General features: G+C 36.2%; 1 protein-coding gene across 12 annotated transcripts in view; it reads right to left on the bottom strand.

Moving 5' to 3' along the window:
• The window catches only part of GPD2 (glycerol-3-phosphate dehydrogenase 2), a 205,853-nt gene that overhangs the window by 133,986 nt on the left and 44,132 nt on the right, over nucleotides 1-27,735 (bottom strand). For 10 of the 12 annotated variants that reach the window (XM_056793880.1, XM_007494190.3, XM_056793879.1 and 7 more), the window contains exon 2: nucleotides 14,409-14,518. In XM_056793880.1, coding sequence (XP_056649858.1) covers nucleotides 14,409-14,510 — 102 coding nt within the window. In that variant the 5' untranslated portion in view covers nucleotides 14,511-14,518. Of the gene's footprint in view, nucleotides 1-14,408; nucleotides 14,519-16,936; nucleotides 17,050-27,735 lie in introns of those variants that run through there. The other 2 variants (XM_007494186.3, XM_001365934.4) reach the window with 1 other exon arrangement.

The following is a 27,735-nucleotide window of genomic DNA, read 5'->3' as shown; positions in this document are numbered from 1 at the left end:
TCAAGTAGGTATCCTGGAAGAGAATAAAACTTTGTAAGTTATCTGTAGACAAAAAAAAAAACAAGAAAGAGAGATACTACTTTGTACTATTAGACTGTGAACTCTGAGTCTAGAAATTGTTTCATTTTTTGTAGTTGTATACCAGGACTTCACATAGTGCCTAAAAGATAGTAGAGACTTAACACATCTTTGGGAACAGATACTGTAATGCCAAAACAACAAACAGATAAAAACTATTTTTGTTCCTATCTTTTGTCAAGGAAAATGATATTCAAAATGGAAAGGGTAAAGAAAGAAGCTGAGGAAACAAAGTTCATTTAAATAACCTTGATTAAAATGAATAATATGGAAATGGGTTCAAGTGATTATTTGAATAAATACAAAAATATATAATATTTTATTTATATATATATATATATATATATATATGTATAATCCAGTGGAATTGCTTATCAACTGGGGGGAGAAAGTATGAATCATGTAACCATGGAAAATTTTTAAAATACAATATGTATAACTAAATAACCTTGATTCATTTTATAGTTGTTACACTAATATACTCACTTTTATTCTGACTATAGGGAGGGATTGTTTCAGTCTTTGTATTTGGATCTTCAGTTCCTAAGATGTTACTTAATATATAGATTCTAATTTAGGATCCGTTTTTATTTGTGTTCCAACAAGTCTGACTCTCTTTACCCAACTGATTCAGAAATAATTCCTACACGAGTAGTTAGTTGATTCCTGACCAGTGATCTAACTTCATGTTCTTTGTGGTTTATTGGTGCTCACCAGTCAAATGCTTCCCAACTCTATTCTTGAAGAGAACATTCACAAAGTAGAAGCTTATTGAGGGCAGAGCCTGCTTTTAGTTTTTGTTTTCTTCTCGCCTCCTCCACTTAGAAAATTCTTGGCATCCTTTAAGAATCGGTTTAATGCTACCTCCTACAATAATAATCCTTTCCTGACTCCCTTAGTTCTTAGTGCTCCTCTTGGGGAGAATACACCTTAACTCTTCTATAATATGTTCGATAAGTCGTCCTCCATCTGTTTTACTATTTCCAGTGATTGGGAACAAGGATCTCCCTTCTACTAACCTTTAATATCTTAAAAGTTCCTTAATAGTATACATGTTTTATAAGAGCATATATTTTACCATGTATACATTTGTTCTATATGATATGATGTATATGATATATGTGTATGTTATAAGGTATGATATAGTGTGTATGCTTATATGTATATATGCATTACACATATGTATTTATAGACTCACACATAAATATGTGTCTACATATATGTGTGTACAGGTAGATGTATACATATACATATATTTATTGTTTCTCTACTACTAAGCACAGTGCCTAGGGTATAGTAAACATTTCAATGTTTTTCATTCATTCACTAGTATATAGTCCTGAAAATTCCATAAATATAGAATTCTATAATGTTATTATCTTCTTATTGATTTAGGCAATCCATCAACAATTATTATTTTCTATGTGCCAAACAGACTGCATTCTTGGGATATTCAAAAAGAGGCAAAAACTGTCTCTTGTTATTAAGAAGCTTACATTCTAATGTGGGGAGACAACATGTAAATAGCCAGGGATATTTAAAGTAAATGGAAAATAATCTCAGAGTGGGAAGCCCTTAACAACTGAGAAGATCTAGAAAAGCCTCATGCAAAAGGAAGGATTTGAGTTAAGTAGCCAAATAAACTACTTGCAAGTTCCTTTATCTTCATTTTTGTTGTTCTTCAATTAGCAAGGGATCATAATACTTTAGGTTCCAGTTTTTCAATTCTATCCCATCCTAAACACCTGTTAAGGAGATAATAATCAATTTGCAACCATTTAACTATATGAGAAAAAATAAATTATAAAGAAATTGCAGTGCATCTTTTTATTTATGCTATTGACCCTGAACTCATTTGGCTTCAACAGCTACATTTTCATACACTATCAGATTTTTTTAAAGTAGGTCACAGTTGTATGAAAAGTATGAGTAACTTCCATTCAGAGGTCATAAAACAGAACCAACATAGCAAATTTTAACTATCTTAGAATAATTACACTACTTGTGGCTCTTAGCCTCAGCTTTTGTGTACTGGCAGATAAACTTCCAGAGCATCAACATTTTCATAAATGAATGGATTAGAAAGGTAAAATGCAAATTATTCAAATAGCACACCTTTTCTATTATTTTTTTTCTATTTCATTCTTCCCTTTTTAACTGCCAAGACTAAAAGTTTTTAGATGAGACAAGGAGCTAAATTACTGGCTGAAATTTGGTTTATAAAATTTTCTGTGAATTTTATTTACCTATGATGCATATCTATTACTAAAAGTTACTAACATTGTATAAATACCTCTAAATATAGGGAACTAGTCTCTCATATTTTTCTTTTCTTTTGTAAACTCTTGCTTTCTGCCTTAGAATCAATACTACGTTTTGGTTCCAAAGTAGAAGGGAGGTAAGGGCTAGGCAATGAGGATTAAGTGACTTGCCCAGGGTCATACCACAAAGAAATATCTGAGGCTAGAATTAAACCTAAGATGTCCAGCTTTCAATTCAGAGTCACCTACCTGCCCCCTCTCATATTTTTCAACAGAATTTTCATTACCACCCTCCAAATATCACCCCATGCCCACCTTTGCATTTAAGCCAATATATAGCAAGATTCTATTTTGACCGTCTCTGGAAAGGATGTTGAACCACAAACCACAACTATGTTCATGGTGTCCATTTGCTCACATTTACCATTAATATTTAAAATAAGATGATGACCAAATGCCCCATGAAATTAATGTATCTTGTTAACTCTGGGTACATACCACAAAGCCACAACTTCCCCTACTCCTTTTACTATTCCAGAGTAGAATCTATGAGTCATCCTTCTATACTGTCCCCTATGGTTTTATATATAGGAAAGAATTCAATATTGATGGCGTCTGCTTTCTCCTTCTCTATCACTGGATCATACATCAAGATAATCAACTAAATTAACATTTGAAAACAAGTCTAAGAATTATACAACCTTACCTTGCTCTACCACTTTTCTGACCACTCTATAAAAGCCCTGAGAATAAGAATTGGTTCATCCTTTCGATTTAGATCCTCAGTTTCTACCACAGTGACTAGAACATAGTTGGTACCTAATAAATGTTTGATAATTAATTTCACTGTGGAAACAGAATGGATTTACACAGGGATAAAGGATAAATATTTTTTATTTGTAGCCATTTCAAGAATATTCCTCTCCCTCTCCCCCAAATTACAGTAGACTAAACTCATGTTAGTTACTTTATGAGATAACAATAATCATTAAAACAAAGTAAAAAAAAAGAAAATTAAGTTATCTAATATAGAAAATAAAATATATGGAAAAGAGATCAAGGAGAGATAAATTAAGAATCATTGATCTAAAAAAAGGAATCATATTTCCTGAAAGCCATGAAAAAAGAGAAAGAACCTACATATTATATTTTAAGAAGTCATGAAAGATAGTAAATTGCATATCAAAGCTTCAATATATCCAGGAAAGAAAATTGCCCAGCTCTCTTAGAACCAGATGGCAAAGTGAAAACAGAAATAATCCATCAGTTATCCTGAAAGAAACTCCAAAATGAAAACTCTAAAAGATGTCATAAATAGTCAAAATCCAGAGTTTCCAGGTCAAACAGTAAAAACCCCAAATAGCTATTAAGAAAACATTCAGCCTGAAAAACTAGTCAGTATCACACAAGATTCAGTGACCACCACTATGAAGGGGAGGCAAGTATTGAAAGGTAAGTATAAGTAATCAAAGACCTTATAAAAAATGGAGTATTGTTGAGGAAGAAGAGTAGATGCTTATTGAAAAAAATAGAATTTAAAAAAATTAAATGAAAGGACAATGCCCATAGCAAAGGGGAGGGTCCTACTCTAGCTTAAGCTTTAATTTCTGTTGTTCCACCTGAAGCCAAGCCGACCTTGTAACCTCAAGGTCTATTTTGTCTCAAAGAAGGGTATCTTAGGGAACTAAGCAATTAATATGAATTTATTAAATCTTAGCTATGTGCTGGGCACAGGTTCAGGTACCCTGGATACAAAGGAACAAAAATTAACAGTCTCCTCTCAAGAAACTTACATTCTATTGAGGGAGACTACATATACATTTATAATTTATAGTCATATGGGTGGTGTGAATTTCAAAACTACTCAACCCTGTTCAAACTATTCTTTAGAGGATGGGATCTGGCTATTTCCTGATCAATAACAATGGAGATACTTGGAATGACAGAATCAGGTCTTGGAAACTACAATCTCCACCCTACTCAGGGTAACAGGATTTAGGAAGGGCTGCAGCAAAGCTCAAGATTTAATTATTTGAGAATATGACCTTCAACAGACATGTGCAAAGGGGACAGACTTCTGGGCGGTCCTGAGTTAAGCTAGAGCCACAGGGGAGACAGAGGAAGTGAGGTAGAGGACAGCCGAGGAGTCTGGGGACTTCCTGGGTGAAGGAAAGGAGGTTGTTGGAGCCTGGGTGCTTGGAGTGGAGGCCCTGAGACTGTTTCTCCATTTTGGTCACATGAGTGATAGGGACTGATCTCTTTTCTTTGCAGAGGGGGTATTTAAGCCCTATTCCCTTCTCTCCCCTTTCTCTTTCCCTCTCTCTCTCTCTCTCTCTCTCTCTCTCTCTCTCTCTCTCCCTCTAATACCTTTCTTCCTCCTGTTAGTAATTAAAAACTCCATAAAAGGTTGACTGCTGACTTGAGTTTTCATTTAGGAATTACATAGCTGAATTCCTTGGCGACCTTAAATTAATATACATAAGTCTTTTAATGTGATTTCCATGTCACAGTGGTGAGGGGGAAGGGAGAAGTCCAGGATGACTCTAAGGTTGCAAACCTAGGTAACTGGCAAAACGATGATGTTTGGAAGAGGAATGATATATGCCATATGCCGTTGAGCCAATGGTTGACAATAGAGCTACTCTGACAGATCCCACTCTTTAAGGAATTTTACTCCCTCCCCCTTATCAAGGAACTGTATTCAACATTTGTATGGGGCCAGGCATATGCAATTACCCACCTTTGTCAGCTAAAAAGGAATAAAGTGTCTAAAAGATTTCACTGACTTTAAAAGTTATCTATGAGCTCCCCAAGCTTATGGTACTCTGTAGCAAGAAGAAACTCCAGGTAGCTCCTATTGGACCACAACCTCACAAACCACAGTTCTAATCACATATCAGGTTGCTATTTAAACTTCTGCTACAACCTCTTCAATTTGTTGATGATAAAGTCTGTCTTCCCACCAGCAAAATGACCTCAAGGGCAAGAATTGTCTTTTGTTTTCCTTCTATCCTAAGTGCTTGGATCAGTACCTGGCATACAGCCAGCTCTAAATAAATGCTGACCAATTGACTACCCTGGGCTGTCCCTATGGGGATAAGCACCCTTAGATAAGCTCTTACTATGGGAGTAGATTCCCAGTTTTCATCTTCATATCCATTCCCATTGTCTTATGTTCCTCACAGTCCTGACCTCAAAGGGTCTCAATATATTTTCCTGGTTCTGGGATGATACTTGCCCATAGACTTTTAGTCCTTAACCCCATCCCCACTGCTCCTTTCACTTTTGTTGTTAACTAAATCCATCAGCAGCCCCATCTGCCTTTAGGGCATCAATCTTAAAAAAAAATTAAGACCTCACAGTTTCGGATTGAAAAAGAAATAATTTGCTTTCATTTTACTCATGCTGGCAACCCAGCTTTTCTACTACCATTAACAATAATCAGCTTTATTTTTATCTCCCACATCAATCTCATTTAGCATCTACCTGACTAATCCTTCATTAGGGTCAATGAGAATCCCAGTGAGAAGGCTCACTTGCCTTTTCTTCTTTTCACCAGAGCCTCTGATTCCTCCATCCAGACCTCCTCCAATACACACACGCCTAACCACAAGAACCACTAATTTACTACAATTCAATTGAGGCAATTATCACCAACTATGGTAGGTCAGGCCTATTTCAGGTTGTGATGGTGCTGGTGGTTCAAAATTGGAATGAAATGAATGCTTAAAGCCCCTGGAACTGTTAACTCCAGGTCTACTTCGGGATATCGTGGCAAGGGACAAGGAGCAAGGACACAGCCCTGATTCTGCTGGGCAGAACTTCCCTGCCTCTGTGTGGTCATGCTGATATCATGAATGGTCAAGGCTAGGAGAAAGCAACTCCCACCTCATGGGCTGGCTTTTGTACTTGGGTCACCAAGAAGCCCAAGCCTTAGTCCCCTCAAACCAATTGAGTCTTGAGGATGGTTCCAATAACTTTTAAGGGAAAACTAGGCCAACTTCATTGTTCCTACCACAGATATCTTGTCCTCAAATAGAAGTATCAAGCAGGGCTATGATGGAGCCTGTTCACACCAGCTCTCAAAAGCCAATTATTAAATTTTCAGTGTTGTCATTTACACCTCATATATTGGCAAATACTACAAATGAGGGTTTGATTTATTGGGTTTTTTATTGTCCAGACTTTAAAAAGTAATAGAGAAGTTATTAATAATATAAATTAAACATAAACACGTGTTAAACATTTGCCAGCTCACCACTGTAGTAAAGCCAAGCCATTAGGGATCCTTTGAATCATAGATCCTAGAGTCTTCAGTGAATCCTCTGAGAGTTTCTTGATATCCTCTTTTCCCCAGAGACCAAATAAAATGTTTAATTTGGCTAAAAAGTAATGGTAATTATAGTCATTTAGGCAAACTTCTTACCATCCCCCCCATAGACATACAGTAGGTATATATATCATTAAATAGGCATCAAATTACCTTGGTTCTAAGTGATTTAAACATAAAACAACATTCATCATGTACCTAATTGTCATAAAGCAACACTATTATTTAGCCAAACATTTAAAGAAATTAAAGGGAACATTATTATATGATATCTGGCTCATCTCCCTGTGATCCACTAATGAAGGAATGTATACCAATAATATCCTACAAACTTATCCATTCAGATCAAGACCACTCAATGACCATCATCCACTGTAGCCCTGAAACCAGTAAGTTATCAAAGAACTCCCAATTCTGGTTGTCCAGTCTTCCACCTCGCCAACAGGGCTCTGGAAATTACCTCCAACTGTTTCACTATGGAGGAGCCACCATGCTCTGACTGCCCAAATGCAGGCATGCATGACTAGCAAAGTTGGTGTATAGTCATAAAATCATAAAATTTTAGAACTAAAAGGAACCTAAAAGATTATCTCCTCCAACCCCTTCATTTGACAGATGGAAAAATTGAAGCTCGGAGATGTGTTTGCCCAAGATCACATGGCTAATGAGTTAGAAGTGTATTTCAGACTGGAACACTGGGTCTGACTCAATATCTACACCTTACACCACACAATGACATTTCCACCATGAAACATTTGGCTTTGGACAATAGTAATAAAGGTAAAGATGAGGTTGCATCTCAGGAGAAGAAGTATAATTAGGTCATGGTGCAAGGCAGCCAGAGATTGACAATATTAAATTTGGTTAAAATGTGCTTTTCAGACACATCGAGTTTCCTGAATGGACAATTGGGCAGCTTTCTTAAATCACCTGAATACAGAGCTCACAGGGGAATCCTGAAGACAATGATACTCCAAATATCACTGAAGAAATGTTACTATGGTTGCATTCATCAAGCAATCAATACAGGGATGTGGAGTGAGAGGACCTAAGCATGGCCTTCCCACTTACAGTGGGATCTTGGGCCAATTACTTTTACCCACGGGGGTCCTAATGTAATAAGGGGGTTCCAATAGGATATCTCTAAGATCCTTTCCAGGTTTAAATCTATGATCTATGATTCAACAGAAGACTCTCTTAAGAGCCTATACATAAAGGTATTCCACAAATTATGTGGATTATTATTTTTCAGTTGTCAAATTGTCTGAACCTAGCTTTATGAGGCTAATTTTATATTGTCTAATTCAAAAAGCTGACTCTAGAACTGAGAGATGCTCCAGGGAAGCCAGATGGTTGTAAGGAATACTTAGATCCCACCCAGTGCTTCTGATAGGTCCCCTCAGATCTAGTGTGGGGTCCAACCAAACCTTATATTTTAATTTCCTCAAAATAGATTGATTTACCTGACAATTTATATCTCAAACCTCCTTGAGGCCAGTGAGGCATATGTCCTTAAAGCCTTGTCTGAACTCTGTAACCTCACACAGACTTGGGAAGGGAGCCACTCCTCTTTCCAGCTCTCTCTATCAAATGACCTAATAGAATGAATTCTAAAATTATTTCAGATTTTGGGGATTGTTCTCATGAACAAGTTACCAAAAAAACTACTCTCAAACTTCCCTCAGTGCCAAATTACAGACTTCCCTACCCATTCTAAGGTAAGACAGAATCAATGGACAGAATTCAAGGTGCCCAGAGTCACTAGTTCATCTCTTCCCCCACCCTGCCAGATATTTTTCCACATAAGTACTATTTCTTTTTCCTTAGTCTTTCACCTCTCACAGCTTAGTTAAGGCCATCTTAGTCAATAACTCTTCTCAAGAATTACCCATATTTTCTTTAATTCCATTTTCTTTTCCTTTTTCTTTCAATCCTTGCCTGGTTACCTCAGGGAAATTCATCTCCCACTCTTCATTCCATTTGAGAGTCCCTCAAACAACCTTAATCATTGCTGATAGATGTAAAATTAGTGCTAGAGATAAATCTGAATCAAAGAAAAGCAAAAAGTTTTGAAGGGAAATTAGACCTAAGAAGCAAGGCTATCACATTCTAAAGCTCTTGACAAAGTTCAGAAGACCTCTTAAAACTCTCTACAAAAGTCTCCATCTACCACCTAATCCCCCTCTAATTAAACCTGCTTGTCCTCAAGCCCCAGCACTGAGTATAAATAAAATAATCTAACTTTCAATTTTAATTACAAGTATTAGCACAAGATCATTTCTTCCATTTTTAATATCATGCCAAATAGCTTGGTAACATTGTAGATTCATATATTCTGGAAGGCATCTCAAAAGACATGTAGTCCAACCTCCTCACTTTAAATATGAGGGAACTGAGGTCCAAGAAGGTTCAAGTCTGGCCCAAAGTCACGCTAATAAATATACTTTTGTATACTAACCTAGAAGTCTAGACTTCATTTTACAACATTATTTGTAAGGTAAAATTAGTTTACTTAACTTCTGGCCAACCTAAACTTTTGGAACGCTATCTTCAAAATCTTTGAATGTGCTGGCCTTCCCATTCAATTGCAACTCCCATGACCTTTGTCTTCGCCCTATTTCAACCACCCCCAAAGGTGGTCATCATCCAAACCTGATACACTTCCAAGATCTAGAACTCTGAAATTTCCCTCCCTTCCTTTCACTAATATCCCATTCCATTATCCTCACCATATCTTCTGGTCTTTCAATACCTCCTTATTTGTTCAACTTGTTAACCCTACTCTGGTCTCATTCCCCCTGTTCAGGCTTGACTATTAAAGTTAAAAGTTTCAACTGTTCGATCCTCTTGAGTCTATCACCCCTCTCTGTCATTTCAATATTCACACCCTGGTGAACCTGCACCATGGGTGACCACTACCATGTATGATCTCTGCTATTCTCTAGAAATGTATGTTATTTATGCTCAATGTGGAACTCACTGCTAGATCACAATGCTTTTATTCATCTCAAATCGAACTTCAAACACCATGGCTTTCCCAAAATTACTCTCATGCCCCCTTTTCCCTCAGCAGGTGACTCATCTATCGCTATACATATAATCTTACATTATACTGTCTTCCTCCATGATTAGATATGCTCCCATGGGTTTATTCATTACTATTACTTAAATGATTCCCAAATCCATGCATCTCACCTTAAACTATTACTTAAATTCTAATCCCACTCCAATATTATAACTCAAATTTGATGTTCAATAGGCATCTTGAAAAATCAACATATTTAGGGCAGCTAGGTGGGACAATGGATAAAGATACAGGTCAGGAGAATCTGGGTTTTAAATATAACCTCAAACACATTCCAGCTGTGTGACCATGGGCAAGTCACTTAATCCCATTTGACTAGCCCTTGCCCTTCTGTCTTAAGAGTTGTTACTAAGACACGAGTTTTGTTTTGTTTTTTTCAAAATCAACATATCCAAAATTAAACTAATCATATTTTCACAACCACCTTCCAAAGTTACCTCCATTAATTGCCTGATTTCTGTTGAGGCACCATCATCTACCCAGACTTATAACTTCAAAGCCATCCTTGGCTGTTCCCTTTTCTTTATTCCCAATTCCATACTGAGTTCTATCAATTTTGCTTCTATACTGTCTCTCATACCAGTCCTCCTATCTTTTTTCACACTGACACTAATTTGGGCCATAATTACCTCTGAGTAACTGATCTCCTGGTCTCCAATATCCTCCTTCTCCAATCTGCCTTTTATACAGATGACCAAATAAACATCCTAAGGCATATATCTTGAAGATGTCATTCCCCTTGCAGGAAAACATTCAATGGTTTCCTGTTTCTCTTGGATGAAATACTCCTAAACTCCTCTAAGATAAAAGACTTCCTTTACCTGGCATTTAAGTTGCCAATCTGGTTCCACCATATCCTTCTGGTTTTATTTCATATCACTGCCCTTTGTGTGCTCTACCTTCCTAACAAACTGGAAAACCAAAAGCTTCCCTAGACTAATATTCTATCTCCTGCTTTTGCACATTCCTATAAGCCATTCCTATAGCTGGCATGTTCTTCTTCATTGTCTCTCCTTATTGAAATCATTCTCTTCCTCTAAAGCACTGCTCCATCCAGCACCTTCCCCGATTCTCTACTCTCTCCCTCACCAAAAAAAAGAAAAAAGGTATTTTTTCCTCTTCAAATTTTTAGAACCTTTTTCTGGATCTCTCCTTTGCCTCCCAAAACTCTCTACCTTGTGATATGTTTATCTTTTGAAATGTCATATTTTACCCCAACTCGGGTGTACACCCAGCATCTACCATAAATTACTTGAACACACTATTACTACATGTTTGATAAATATTTCTATTCAATTTGTTGAAGCACTATGCTGGGATAAATCAATAGTATATTAAAGACAATCAGTCCTATTTCAGGGCAGAAAGAGATAAAATGGCCAGAATCCCAACAGACATGGTCAGAAAAGTGAGGTCCACCGGACCCAAACATTCCAACAAAGTCATGTTTAGAATAATTAACTTTTCTCTTAAAACTAGAGAATTCTTGACAGAAGTCAGTTCAGGAAATGGGGGTGGGAGGAGGGGGAATTAAGCTGTTGTTGCTGAAATTGAATGATTGTATGATTAACACAAAATACAGAATTCTCTTCTAGCATCAACATGTGGTACAATGAAAAACATGGCTGAGTAAATAGCCTCTGCTTCCACAATGTGTAGTCAATTACCATGCATGTGGGGCAAATGCTTTCCTGGATCGTGAAGTCAGAAAGGTCTTTGCCCTAGTACATATCTGATTGGCAGCTATATGCTGAGAAAGGACAGTTTGGCTAAGGGATGCCCATGGCCAGTTTGTATCAATGGCATGAATGGCTTGTCCTCTTCTGTGTCAAGCCCTTTGGCTAGATTCCATCCTGTATCCAAATTGTGCATTTATGGGAATAGCTAAAAGGGACAGAAATAATCACAAAGAAATGCCCTTTTACATGACAGTTATATGGCTTTTTGGCCATGCTTTTCTTCAAATGAACCCATTAGCTCATGGATATGAATTACCTACATCTGCTGCTATGTAGACTGTTTGTTAGTAGGATGAGCAGCTTATTTACCTTTGGAATTTAAGACTGCCTTGGAAAAGAAAGTATACCCCTCCCACAAAAAATAGGTGGGGAAAGTGTGTTTGGTCTTTATTTTAGGGAAAGGCTGTATCAATATCTACCTTTGGTTCTATCTTGCTCACTTGAGTTTTAACATTTTGATTAAGAAGGGTGCTTTTAATTTATCCTACTCTTCTACACATATCCTATTCATGACTGAAAATCCAGCAAAGCAAAATATGAAATCGTATTTAATTTCCTTGGCAGGAAGTTAAATTGCAAGCTTAGAAAAAACTAGAGTGTACTTGGTGTGGCTAGGATACATATATCCTGTGTTCAGATTTAGTACTAGTTCATGATACTAGATATCATGACCTTTGGCATTGGCATTTTCGAGTATCATTTCACCTATCACTAGTAAGGAGGGCAGGAATAAACCAACCCCATAGTCCCCATATCCCTATGAGGGCTCCATTTTTTAAATAGCTTAGAGAAGGAATAGCTTCCTTTCAATCTTACTTTTGCAGAAGTAAGGTGACATTTAAAAAGAAACAATGCATCAATCAGGATCAGTGGTTGGCAAGGCCATCACATCTTAATGAAATGCCTGCAATAAGCTTGCTCGGGGAAAATTCATTTGGGGATATGCTTATAAATTTCAGAATTTAAACCGCCATAAAACCCTAAGGACCAACCACATTTTGGAATCACATGGACCAATCATAAAGGATCTAATGTCAGATATTCAGTAATTCATAACCAGCCAGTTAAGGGACTTTAGACAAGTAGGTATTTGCTGTTTAGTAGCATGCCCTTGTGGGTCAGTAGAGCATAGGGAACCTATTCTGTGTCATGGATCCCTTTGCTAATTTGGTGAAGGCTATGAACCCTTTCTCAGAATCATGTTTTTGGATGCATATAATAAAATTAAAAAATTACAAAGGAAATCAATTCTACTAAAAGTTAACAACAAAAAAACCAACCACCAAAAAGAAGTTGTATATGGACCCTCAATGAAAAACCCCTACTATAGAGGGAAAAGGGCAAGAAACATGATCAAGTAGACCTGGATTCAAGTAATTTAATATCACTTAGACTCAGTTTCCTCAGCAGTAAAATAAAGATAGTGTCAGGTGTATCTCTTCCAAAGGATTCCTTTGATCCTGATGAATTGTAAATGAAACTAGATTTTTTTTTAAAAAGCACTTTGCAAACCTTAAAGTGCTCCATCAGTAATGATTTTGATTGCAGAGAAGTATGCAGAAGTGAAAAAAACCTCTAGACTCAGGTGTCAGAAGAGAGCTAGGTCCAAATTCAGCATTTAAGATTTACTAGTTCTATGACTTCAAGAAAAAGAAAAAGTCATTGATCATTGACTTTGGTTTCCTTGAGACTAGAGTGTAGTTGATAGCAACCCCTGTAGCATACTTACTTCTCAGATTTGTCATGAGGATTAAATGAGATAATGTATGTAAAGTGCTTTGCAAACCTTAACCACCTATATAAATATCAGCTATTATTATCATAATTACTGCTCTTCAGGTCTAAGGATTATAAGCAGCATGTGTGATTGCACTACATCATACCATCAAGAAGCAAAAATTCACTAAGTTAAAAAAATTAAAAATGAATAAATGAAAATGAAATTTTAAAAATTTCACAAAGTTACAAGAAGATATAATATAGGGTTCCCAGATGCAAGCCCAAGGCAGAGGGCATAAATGATAAACATCAAGTGGTTCATCTTTCATCTGATTAGCACTCCAAAAAAGATAATGCACAAGTAGTCATCGAGATTTATTTATTTGAGTCTCCAAAATCTAGTTATATCCCAGTTGACTAACAGTGGGAAAATGTAGCACTGGCCTTCAAAACTTTGAATCCAGCTAATTCAAATAATATCAGAACAGGGAGAAGAGTCTAGCACTAACCCCTCAGGAGAATGGAAGGCAAAGCAGTGAAGTAATCAGGCCCATAACTGCTCCATGACTTGAGATTACAACAGGTACATCTCCTCATAGTTTTGCATTATCTGGTTACCATGGATTACCAAAAAGAACAAGTTGATAGCAAAAAAAGCAATGACAAGAACAATTTTTAAAACAAAAATGGCACAGGAAAATCTTTATAATTTTCATACCCCTGAAGCAGCCTCTATTTGCCTACAAACAATTAAGTACAAAATAAAAGTACATGGGCCTAAGAAGAGAAATCAGGTTTTTGATTGTGACCCTTTGGGAACCTTTTATTTTCCCCAATCTTCTCCCCTCTCACGAGGTCAAATATAGGGAAAATAAGAATATTTATGCAATCTAGACAAGATCCAAAAGAAAAATCTCTGGCACTTCTAAATGAAGAGGTCTTTTCAAGCAAGAGAGCTCAAACAAAACCTCAATATTAAAATGCTTTCTGATGATGGCTTTCATATCTTTAAAAAAAAAAAGCACATAGACCTGAAGCATCATTAATACAGTACTCTAAATTAATGCTTCCAAATCAAACTGAGAAGCCCTTGACAGTAATTTCTAAACAAACCCATTAGCTTACACACTCCCCATATACAGTACTTTAACAGACTTAAGTTTCATATTTTAATCAGCAAATGTATAATTACTTACTTGCTTCCTTCTGTAATGAGCAAACTGAGAGAGGCCTAGCACAGTGGCAAGTGCACCTCCTCCAACCAGAGCTGTCCCTTTTACTGCCTTATGAAATGCCATTTCTTAATCTATTAAGAGAGTAAGAAACAAGCAGAAACAAAGTTAAGATTTTACCAGGAAAATCCAAAAAGTAAGAAGCAACTGTGAAAAATAAAAACTAATTAAAACGTATGAAAAAAAATATGAAATGAAAAAGTTAAGACTAACAACATGATCAGTTGGAAATTGTAATTCAAACTCACTTTAACCACGATAGAGGCTAATTCTTAATTTAAAAAAAAAAAACTACTACACAAATTTGTCCAGCCTAATTTCTCCCGTGACTCTTAAAGTTGGTAAAGAATGGCATCCTATTCCTTCAGCATTTGTTCCACAGCTCACCAGCCCCTTGCAACCTAGACACTTGCACGATTTAGATGTCACTTGGCCAAAGATCTTAAGGCTTCCTTTTCTCTTGCAAACTCAACAAAGCTCAGTGGTTTAGAGAATTCTCATTTTCCTGTCAAGGCCCACAGACTCTAGCAGGAGAGTCACACACACACACACTCTGCTTACATTCCCAAAAGTGAGACTACAAAGATCAAAAACTGAAAGGAAAGGGGCGGGGAGGCTAAGAAAAGAATTCCTTGATCCTCCCAAAGCTAGTTCCCAGAGGCTAGTAGATAGCTTTCCTGGACTTTTCCCAACTTTCAAGGTGAGTCCTTTCCTTGTCTAGAAGGCAACTAGACCCATTTCATGCTTTTAGAAGTATGATACAGTTGCAATAATTTCAACGAAATAACTTCCAATTATTCAAAATTTACTTCTTCCCTACTATATCTTTTTAAAAACTCTTTTTTGAGTTTAGGTTCATGAATTTCACTTCTCTACTTCTGGATAACTATGCACATAGTTATTTTTAAATATTATTTTAAATTTAAAATTGTAATGTTTAAAATATTATATATCTGTGTACAAACTAAAAGTGCCGTGATTACACAAGTTTTAATTTGCTCTCCAGTAAAATATATTCTATCCCAACATTTTACTTGTTGCCTGTGTGATCTTGGGCAATTTATTTTACTTCTCTTGCCTGCAGTTTCCTTATTTTTTAAAGGGACCTTCCTGCCCTAAATCTATGATTTTGACATTTTAAAATACACAAATGAAGGGGAGGGGGGGACCTTCAAATAAAAATTTTGCCAAAGATTCTTTTTTTCTTCCTCTCACACCTCCTTCTTTAGTATCTAACAAATCTTGGACATTTAATATTTATTGTTGCTCACTAGACCATATGTAAGTGATTGAAAGTATTAAATGGGGCTCCTAGGTGGTTCAATGAATAGAAAGCCAGGACCTTAAAGAAAGTATTATTCCTAGCTCCATTACAAAGAGATTCCATAACAATGGAAGAGGGCTGCCTGCATTTCTTGCATAGAGCTTACTTCAGCTAACCATATCCATATCCTGGGAGATATTAGGAAATCACCAACCCCAGAGCCTTCATTTCACAAATAATTAGAGGTCCAGAGAAGTGACTTGTCCCAAGAAGCAGAAAAGGCAGGATTCAAACTCTGTCCTCAGATTCCTTACCATTGCACCATTCTGTCTGAACCCCACAGGGAGCTCACAGTTGAACTAATGAGAGATAAAGGGTACATAAATAATTTCAAACTTTCAGTCCTGAACTGAGGAATAAGATATTCCTCACTTCCCCACCCGACCTAATACACAGAACACTCTCCAGGAAAGCATAAAAGGGATTCAGGTCCTTTTATCTGTTTTCCCCTCTGTATATGGAGTATTAAATAATTTTTAAAATTGCATTTGCCATACACATTAGATAAATAGCATGGTTACTTTTTAATAGTGCTAGAGGGGAAATAATTTTTGGATCTCAGTTTTAAAAGGAAATTAATGCTATATTTCCTCAAAATTGTATTTCATCCCATTCACCCACTCTGGCAAACTCACTCCTTCAAAAAAAAAAATGCATAATTCCTTTCTTTCATTCCAGCATAAATTGAGTACTTTTTTGCATTTGGAAAAAAGCCCCTATGAAGGAAGAGATCACGAATGGCTCCTCTATATTCTTTTGGGACATACTCTTCCTCACCACCCTTTTATTTTATTTTTTAATATAATTTTATTTTTAAAATTTTTTTATGGTTACATGATTCATGTTCTCTCTTTCCCTCTTCCCTCCTCCCTCACGGAGCTGACAAGCAATTCCACTGTCACCACCCCTTTTTACACAGACTATTTGCCCTCTCCTCACTCTCATTTTGAGGAGGAATGGCCAAAGTTAGTGCCAACATTAATCCACGAACTAACACAAACCTACTTGCCCAAAGTTGCTCTGATCTCACTAGATCTCTACAGAATCTGGCCCTGCTTTGAGAAAACTTGCCCTGTGAGTTCCTGAGTTCCTTCCCAAGAACCTCCTCCTAACAGAGGATACCAGGCTATTATATTTAACCAAACAAACTATTAATTAAATTGCTTGCCTCAGAGAAATAAGCCTGGTTGCCCCATGGACGTTTGCCACATGACTGACTGATTCTTAACTCAGTAGAATTCCTTCTGTCAATGTTGTTGTTGTCACTGGTGACATCACAAAGGCAGTAGCACATTTCACTTGGCAGATCTAATAAGTAGGGCCTATACAATCAAGGCTGTGAACACTTTCCAGGCTTCTGTTCTTATCAGGGGAGTGAGGATTTGAGTCCATTGCCCACATTCCCTTGCCTCAATCCGATTTGTATAAGATTAAAGTTATTAATGGTAGTTCTCCTGGACATTTAATAATTTTCTTCCCCCACCCCCATCCCCTCAACCTCTTAGACCAGAAAATTTGAAATACTGAACCAAAATTTTTTTTCATTTTTATTTAATTAATTTAGAATATTTTTCCACGGTTACATGATCTATTATCTTTCCCTCCCCTCTTTCTTCCCCCCCTCCTGGAGCCAACGAGCAATTCCACTGGGTTTTATATGTATCATTTGAACCAAATTTTTTACTTCCCTAGATTTTGTCTAGAAGGTTTTAGGGGATAGCATTAGATTGTAAACTCCTTGAGGATAAGGGCTGTCTTTTGCCTTTTTTTGTAACCCCAGGCCTTAGCACAGATCCTAGAACATAGTAGCTATTCAATAAATGTTTATTGGTTGATTATGAAGACATACTCTAATTCCCAATTAAATTTCTCCGTGGATAAAAAGGACAGCCTCTTATAAACCAAAGTTCTCACTAGGTTAGCTATTTAATTGAAAACTAATATTGCAGATAGAACAAATGATAACCAGGCAAGAATTCTAATAAAGCTCGCCATGTTTTAGCACTATCCTGATTTTCATCCTTCATTCTTATTCTCCAAAAAGAAAATGCATATTATTGGCTTTCAGATCCTACCCTGAGGCCTCCACAGTCAAAGGTCAGTCTTGTCCACTGAACTTATCTAAAGAAGAAAAGAAAACCTTGGCAAAGTGGCAGACTAGGACCAGGAATCTAATGGAGAAACTTTGTCAGGAAGTGATTTTTAAAGCCAGAGAAAGGGTGGACCATAGGTTGCGGACAACATGAAGGTAATGATACCCAAATCTAATTAAAAGTTCTTCCTTCTCTCCTCATTCCACACCCTTCCTTAATTCTAAGCACTCTGCTTCCAGTTTAAGGAGCACAGGCTAGAGGGGCAGCCATGGAAAGAGTGCCAAGCCTGAAACCAGGAAAACTCATCTTCCCAAGTTTAAATCTAGCCTCACACACTTACTAGCTGGATGACCTTGACCAGGTCACTTGACTTTGTTGGCCTCAGATTCCCCATCTATAAAATGAACTGAAGAAGGAAATGACAAACCACTCCAGTACTTTTGCCACGAAAACCCACAAAGGGAGTCACAAAGAGTCAGACACCAGTGAAAAAAGGACTCAACAAAAAGGGTAGATACCCTACAGATGATGCACACTGAGAATTTTTTTTTAATTTCTTAAGGAAAATCTTGCTCCATAATTTTTATCCCAAGTTCTTTTATTGATGCTGTCAAAGAAGAAAATGAAGGGAAATTTTTCCATTGGTAACCACAATATCAAGAGATCTATAAGAAGGTCCCCAGAATTGTCAGAACTGATCTCAAGGTAGCCACAAATGTGTCACAAAATGGGCACATATTGGTTAAGATCTGGATTGCTAAAGGGCATTAAAGTATATGAATATCATTTGCTGTTTAACAAAAAGCATAATCAGAGAAATTGAATTAGAGAGAAGGACAGGATAGAGGCATTGTACAAGTTTAGAGGATCATAGAATTAAACATGGGAAGGGTCCTCAAGTTCATCTCCACCAGAAGTTTTTAACCAGGAATCCATGAACAGAAATAGGGTAAAAATTGCATCTTATTTTCAATAACCTGTAACTAAAAATTTAGCATTTCCTTTAATTACTTAAAAACATTATTCTGAGATCCACAAGCTACACCAGGTGGCCAAATGGGTACATGATGCAAAAAAAAAAAACCAACACAAAACTAAGAACCTCTATTGATTAGATATACTCATTCATTTTATAGATTAATAAACCAAGCCCCAACAGGATTAAATAACTTGCTCAAAGTCATTCAGGTAGGGACTTAAACTCAAATATCTAAAAAGGAAACTAATTATCTTTATCCCTCTAAACCCATCACTCTTCAAGAAAACTAAATGGTCAGAAAATAGTGCTGGGCTTGCAGTCAAAAGATCTGAGTTCAAAACTCCCTCAAATGAAGCAGGATAATCCTGGGTAAACCACTTAATCACTTTCACCTTCAGTTTCCTTATCTATAAAATAAGGATAATAATAGCACCAACCATAAAGGGTTTTGTGAAGATCAAATGAGATAATAAATGCAAAGTGCTTCACAAGCCTTCAAGTGCTATATAAATGCTATCATGACTGCTATTATTACTGTTAAATCACCCAGATTTATAACCTAGGAATCCATCCTTGACTCTGATTTCCCTGATAGAATCACTTATTTAGAATTGTCAATTGTATATCCTCAACATCCCTTAACTCTAATATCTTCTCTCCAAAAACAAGGCCACCATCCCACTTCAGTGCCCATCACCTCTCAGTACACTAGCTTCTTCTCTCTTGAAATAACCTTTAAATATGGGATCATTGATTTCCTTAATTATTCTTTGCTTGCTCATAGTACTTGTTTACATATTTGTGTTTCTATTGTTTGAAATGTTGCAAATCAAATATTCTGCACTTTTTTGCAGGAATGCCTATATAGTTTCTTTTTTTCTAAGTAGCAACCTTTTTCATTAATAAGCTAGTCTTATTTTTCCAACATTATTATTATTGTTCCAACATTCCAACATATTATCATTATCCCTACATTATAAGTTAGAATTTGGGCTCCTTTACTTTTTGGAACCTATTATTCCATTCCCTTCTATGATTCTTAAGGCTAAAGAATAATCTTAAGTTAATTATGTAACCAGATAGGGCTCATGCTTTCTCCACCAGAAAAGGCTACATTTCTCCCTCTGGGTGCTAAGATAACCTGAGGAGTTTATAGGTGTCATTTTTTTGTTGGCTGTTTTCTCACCCCACACTGACCTACTGAGAAGTACCACAGTCCCATTTTTTTTTTAACCCTTAACTTCCATCTTAGAATCAATACTAAGAATTAGGTCCAAGGCAGAAGGTAAGGGTTGGGTAATGGGAGTTAAGTGACTTGCCCAGGACCACACAGTCTGAGGCCAGATTTGAACCTAGACTCTCAATCTACCAAGCCACCCAGCTGCCCCCAATGGTTCCATTTAACTTGGTAACAATTGCCTTTTATAAGATAATTTAAACTTCAAAGATAGAGCAAAAACAAATGTACAAACATTTCCCCCAACACCTTGAGAGCATAGTCCCTCCTATATCACCTCAGCCAGGAAAGACACGGGGGAGTAAAGAATTAGCTTCATAATATAGCATAATATAACCAAGTTGGCATCCAGATTCTGTAGCATAGCTGTTAAGTGAGTACTTTTGCTGGCCTGGAGTCCCAAAAATTCCTCACCAATATTATCCCTTACTCCTTGGGATATCAGTCCTCATTTAGCAACAATGAGCCCACCTTGGATTCTGACTTCTGGATTCCTATGACTCACTCTTCCAGCCAAGTAGGAGACCCCACTCCTTACACCTAGAACAAAAAGGCCCATTGCTAGAGGGCCATAGGCCCAAGGCCTTTCACCAAGCAGCAGCATCTCTGAACAGATACCATCACAATCCTGAAGTACACCTGAAGATAAAAAGGTGAAGAAGGAAAGCTAGTTCAGACCAAGATGCAAACAGTTCCAACTATATGGCTAATTGAAAAGGTTCCACTCAACTAGGGCTAGTCAACCAGAACCAGATACAGAATGCTCCACAATCCCTCCAATGAACTCCTCTTATACATCATGATTTTCTTGGAAGCCATCACACCAGCACCTTCCCATGGAAAGATATCATCTGTGTAGGCTGATGCAGTCTATGTATGTGCCAGATCTCCATTACATTTTAATTTCCTTTCCTATTTGAAGGCTTTTCTCTTGTCCACTTGCAGAAATATGGTCTGTAGTTTATAATAATTAATTTATTTTTATATTATAATTATGCATATAATTATAATAAATAATTTATATTATAATTATAATTAATTTTAATTCTTATTTAATATAATTAAGTTTAACTAGGATATGTTTTCAAGTCTGAAGCAGAGGGGATAAGGTGGTCCAGGAGGCTACATGTGGATTTTTTTTCCAACTGTTGCTTTGTTTCTATACATAAAAGTTTTGGGTAGTTTCATTATTTTCAGCATGATAGTGTTCAGTATTACTTTTTTTTTAACTCTTATTGATCAATTTCTTCTCGGAAACACAATTCTTAAGTTATTTCTGACTATCCTATCTTCAGGTTCAATACCTTTGATTGGTGCAGAATTTGTGTTTATGTGTGTTAGACTGTATATGTGTTATTATACACTACATATTTCTGAGTTCATCATGTTATGGAAGGAGACACATCATTTACACTAGAGAAAAATTAATGGTGGAAATAAAGTGAAGAACGACATACTTCAATCTTCATTCAGACTTTCTCAGTTCCTTCTATAGCAGTGAATAGCCCTTTCCATCATGAGTCCTTTGGAGTTGTCCTGGATCCTTGTATTGATGATAATATTGAGTCATTCATGATGGATCATCAGACGTTATTGTTGTTGCCGTGTACAACATTCTCCTGGTTCTTCTCACTTCACTTTGAATTGCTCCATATAAATCTTTCCAGGTTTTTTCATGATCATTTTGTCATTTCTTAGGACACAGTAGTATTCCATTAAAAAGCATATAGCGCAACTTCTTCAACCATTTCCCAACTGATGGACATCCCTTCCATTTCCAGTACTTTACAATCACAAAGAGTTGCTTGAAATATTTTTGTACAAGTAAATTCTTTTCCCCTATCTTTGCTGTCTTTGGGATACAGTGATATTGCTGGGTCAAAGGCTATGCACGGTTTTATGTTCCTTTGGGCATGGTTCCAAATAGCTCTCCAGAATAATTAGATCAGTTCATAGCTCCCCCAAGTGTATTTAGTGTCCTGATTTTTCCACATCCCCTCCAACATTTATCATTTTCCTTTTTTATCATATTAGTCATTCTGATAGGTGTGAGGTAGTACCTTGGCAGTTTTCATTTGCATTTCTCTAATTAATAATGATTTGGATCATTTTTTCATATGACTAAAGATAGTTTTAATTTCATCTGAGAATTGCTAGCTCATATCCTTTAATCACTTGTCAATTGGGGAATGCTTTGTATTCTTATAAATTTGATTAAATTATCTATATATTTAAGAAATAGCAGACACTCGCTATAATTTTTTCCCAGTTTCTCTCCCTTCTAATCTTTGTTGTATTGATTTTGTTTGTGCAAAAACATTTTGATAGAGTCAAAGTAATCTATTTTACAGTTCATGATGTGCTCTGTCTTGTTTGCACATAAATTCTTCTCTTATCCATAGATTTGAAAGGTAAACTATTCTATGCTCTTCTAATTTATTTATGGTTTCACCCTTTATTCCTAAATTATTTATGATTTTGACTTTATTTTGGTTTATAGTGTGAGGGGTTGGTCTGTGCCTGATTTCTGTCATACTTTACATTTTTTCCATGTAAAGGCTAAATTTAATGGTTGGATGCAGTTTATTTACTAAAATAGAGGGGAAACAAAGTAGAGAAATATGAAAGAGGTTAGAGAAAATACCTATAGAGGGTCAGCAGTGAGTAATCACGTGGCCTCCTCCAAGATGGAAGCTAGTCTCTTAGGAAACTAGGAAGGGAATCAGCCTTTTCACTCACTCAACCAAGTAGTCCAAGAGTCAGTCTAAGTTAAAGTCAGGATCCATGCTGCAATCTCCAATGAGGTTTCCTCTAAGATTATCTCCAGGAGACACTCTCCACAAGATCCAACTTCACCACATGTCAGTCCAAGGATTTTGTGGCTTTTATGATTTCCTATCCCTGCCCCTCTTCACAGGGGCCAATCACAGTTTCCACAATTGTCATACCACTCATCCTCTGAAGGTATCAACTCTCCTCCTAGGATTCACACCTTTTGAATCACACATTTCTGAGTGTGTGAACTCTTAAAAGAATTCAAAAGTTTCTGGCTATTTGAGTTAGAAAAAAGGGTGGAGTTCTTCTAAGTATCTTGCTGGCTTGGTACCTCTAAAGGTGTTAACTCTCCTCCTAGGAGTAAGAGTTGTATACTTCCCTTACTTCAGGGTTAAGTATGGGTGTATTTGCTTTTGTTGATTAATTCAAAAGGAGAGTTAATCCAGTCTTCAGTCTAGTGAGGTACTAAATGAGGGTATTGAAGTTATTATTATTCTAAAGTGTCAACTCCAACTAGGCAAAGAGAACAAAAGATTCCCTTTTCACAAGTGCAAATTGAGAATAGACAAAGAGAACCAAGAATTTCCTTTTACACCCAGCAGATTTTGTCATATGATGAGTTCTTCCAAAAGCTTGAGTCTTCCCCTTTGCCAAACACTAGGTTTCTATGATCATTTACAACTATATAATGAGTGCCTAAAACCTATTCCAATGATCCACTACTCTTTTTCTTAGCCAATATCAGATTGTTTTTAATGGTTGCAGCTTTATAAATACAGTTTGAGATCTGGCACAGCTAAACCACTTTCCTTCATTTTTTTCCATTAATTCCTCCGATATTCTTGGCTTTTTATTCCTCCAGATGAATATCTTTAGTTTTTCTTAGCTCTATGAAATACTTTTTGGGTAGTTTGGTTGGTGTATCACTGAATAAGTAAATTAAACTAGGTGGAATTTTCATTTTTATTCTATCACTCAGTCTATCCATGAGTAATTAATTTTTTTCTAATTTTTTCTAATTGTTTAGATCTGTGTGAAAAATATTTTGTAGTTGTGATCATATAGTGCCTGGGTTTGTCTAGGCAGGTGGACTCCCAGGTATTTTATATTGTCTATTGTTATTTTAAATAGGATTAAATAGGATTCCTCTATTTCTAGCTGTTCTGAAGAACAACCCATTTATTCCAATGTTCTCTAATGTTTTTAAATAAGAATGGGTAATGAATTTTATCAAAAACTTTTTCTGCGTCTATTGAATCGGAGGATTTCTGTTGGATTTGGTACTGACATGGCTGATTATGCTGATACGTTTTCCTAATATTGAACCATTCCTGCATTCCTGTTCAAATCCACCTGGTCATAGTGTATGATCTTTGTGAAATGTTGATATAATTCCCCTTATTATTTAAATTTGCATCAATATTCATTAGGGAAATTGGTCTATAGTTTTCTTTCTCTATTTTTTTCTATTCCTGGTATAGGTATCAGCACCCTATTTGTATCAAAGGAATCTGGTAGACTGCCTTAGCTAGTATTCCAAATAGTTTATATAGTACTGGAATTCATTGTTCTTTAAATGTTTGGTAGAATTCATTTGTGAATTCATCTGGCTCTGGGACTTTTTTCTTAAGGAGTTCATTGATGTCTCATTCAACTTTTTCTGAGATGGGACTCTTAAGTATTCTCTTTCCTTTCCTGTTAATCTGAGCAATTAAAAATATTCATCTGTTTTTCTTGGGCTGTTAGATATACTGACATATAATTGTGCAAAATAACTCCCAGTATTTGCTTTAATTTCCTCTTCAGTGGTTCTGAATTTATCCTTTTCATTTTTGATATTGATAATTTGATTTTCTTCTTTTTGATCAAATTAACCAATAGTTTATTGATTTTGTTGAGTTTTTTTTTAAATAAAACAAGTTCTTAGGCTTATATTTAGTTCAATGGTTTTCTTACTTTCAATTTTATTCATCTTGCCCTTGATTTTCAGGATTTCCAATTTGGTGTTTAATTAGGGATTTTTAATTTGTTCTTTTTCTAGTTATTTTAGCTATGTACTTAACTCATTGATCTCCCTTTTTTTCCTAATATAAGCTTTTAAAGATGTACATTTTCCTTTAACTCCTGCTTTGGCATGTTGCTTCCTTCCTATCATTCTCTTTGGTTTGTTTTATTTCCCCAATTACATGTAATAATAATTTTCAACCTAAGTTTTCCAAAGATTATAAACTCCAAACCTTATCCCACCCTCATTTCCCTCCTCCCAAATTAATAAGCAAATTTATCTGGGTTTTACATGTATTATAATGCAAAACACACCTCCATATTGGTCATTGTTGTAAGAGCACACTCATACAAAACCAAAACACCAAAGTAAAACTGTAAATAAACTGATGTGAAAGATACTATGCTTTGATCTGCATCTGACTCCAACAGTTCTTTCTTGAGGTAGATAGCATTCCTTACCACAAGTTCTTCAGAATTGTCCTAAATCACTGCACTGCTGACAGTAGTGAAGTGTTTCACAGTTGGTCACTGTGCAATATTGCTGTTCATGTGTACAGTGATCTCCTGGTTCTGCTTATTTCGCTCTGCATCAGTTCATGCATATCTTTCCAGCTTTTTCTGAAGTCATCCTGCTTATTTCTTAAGCACAATAGTATTCCCTCACCAACTTATACCACAATTTATTCAGTCATTCCCCAAAGAGCTGCTGTTAACATTTTTGTAAAAGTAGATTCTTTCCCCTTTTAATATCTTTTTGGAATACAGACCCAATAGAGGTATTTCAGGCTCAAAGGGTTTATGGCCTTTGGGGCATAGTTCCCAATTGCTCTCCAGAATGTTTGGATCAGGTCACAACTCCACCACAATGCATTAGTGTCCCAATTTTGCCACATTCCCATCAACATTTATCACTTTCCTCTACTATCATATTGGTCAATCTGATTGGTGTGAGGTGGTACCCTCAGAGTTTTTTTTTTACTTTGCATTTCTCTAATCAAGATTGATTTGGAACATTTTATCTTATGATTATTGATAGCTTTCATTTTACTTGAAAATTGCTTGTTCATATCCTTTAACCATTTGTCACCTGGGGGATGACTGTCATTTTCTTTAATGAAATTTTTTACTGTTTCTTTGATTTGATCTTTAATTCATTCTTTAATATAAGGTTATTGTTTCTAATTAATTTTAGTCTTTTTCAACAGTCCTTTGTTAAATATAATTTTTAAACCAATTTGATCTGAAAAAGATTCATTATTTTTCTGCTTTTCTGCATTTGACTATGAGGCTTTTATGTCCTATGTAGATGTTTTAACATTGATTTTTTTGCCTTTATAGATATTTTTATCTACTTTAATATTTTTGTAGTGTAAAATATGGCTTACTAAATCTCCTCCCATTAGGACATATAGGATTCACCAGCCTAGGTTCCTGACCACATTAACTTCTATGAATCAAGAATGGCCCCTACTAAGTTTCAATACCCTCTTTCAAGCCAAGATTAGTCTTGCACCCTGTCCACCTCTCCATCCCTAATTTGTCTCTTAAGTTGCTTACTTTCCTTCTCTTGGTGAGTTGGACCAGCATCTGTTGGTCTTTTGGGCATGACTGGATGGGGGAAGAAAGAAAAGTATTTCAGGCTGGTCTCCAGCCAAAAGGCAGCAGGTTTCTATCCTCTCTTTATATGGCAGATGAGAGTATCAGATGCTTATTGTGGTGAAGTGGGGAAAAGCAAATAACTTGAAGGTCTCTCTTGCAAGGGCCCCAGACACCAGGCAGGTAGTATCTCTGCCACAGACCCATGGGGGTGGGGGTGAGGGGAGGGAGGATTGGCTGCTGAATGAGTTCCTTTGGAATTAAAGAGTTATCTGGCATTAACTCATGAGGATTTTACCTTGCCAGGGTTCTGTCTTTTTTATCTCATGAATTCAACTATAATCATTCCACATGTGGAGAATTTTTTTTTAAAATAGAGTTAAATGAATCTGGAGAAAGTGACTAATCCACCATCTTGCCAGCAATGCAACTGAAAAGACAGTCTCCTAATGGGTCTCCTCCCTGTATCCTGTCTCTTTCCTCTCTGATCCTTCTACCACACACAGCTTCCAAAATGATGCTGCTAAAGCACCTCACACCCATCACTGTATATTTATTTTGTAAAGAAGACCAGAAGCCAGCAATAAAGGGTGTCCTATTAATTTGTATCCATATTACTTAAAACAGTGCCTATCACAAAATAAATGTTCAAACCTGGCTTGTAGATTTTGTCTGGCAGTCACAATTTTTGGACTCAATTCTGACTCCCAATCTGATATGCCTTTCATTAAATCAAGTCTCTAACTCCTTTTAAGTTTTCACAAATTTCATCACTTTTAAAGATGTTGTAAATCTCAGGGAAAAACAGACATGCTTATATTTGAACAAAATTAGCATGAAATAGCATTCCAAGGCTAAAAATAAATTATTTTGGCTACCCAATACCCCTGTTCCCCTATTTAGGTTAAGTGTCATGGACTATAAAGTCATCAATATCAGTTTCATAATTCAAGCATACAAAATTTCCACTTCAGAGAGAGTGGCATAGCAGAATAGGAGTAGTAATAAAAGAAGGGGATACAGGTCTTATTCTTGGTTCCATAACCAACTTGTCTTGTGGCTTTGGGTAAGTGATTTGACATCTCAGGCTTAGTCTCTTCCTCTATAAAATGGGATAATAAGAAGCCATGCCTACCTCCTAGGACACTGAGAAAAAATGCTTTGCAAAATGTAAAAGTGTCATATAAATATTAAATACTAATATTAGCAAAAGAAAATAATAGCTTGGATAACACATTGAGGAAATTAAAAGGATTCAGAAACACAAAGTAGTATAATTA

This window comes from Monodelphis domestica, chromosome 4 (assembly GCF_027887165.1).
Source record: "Monodelphis domestica isolate mMonDom1 chromosome 4, mMonDom1.pri, whole genome shotgun sequence".
Taxonomy (NCBI): Eukaryota; Metazoa; Chordata; class Mammalia; order Didelphimorphia; family Didelphidae; genus Monodelphis; species Monodelphis domestica.
Note: the sequence above shows the minus strand (reverse complement) of the source record. Positions and strands in the feature narration are given on the sequence as shown.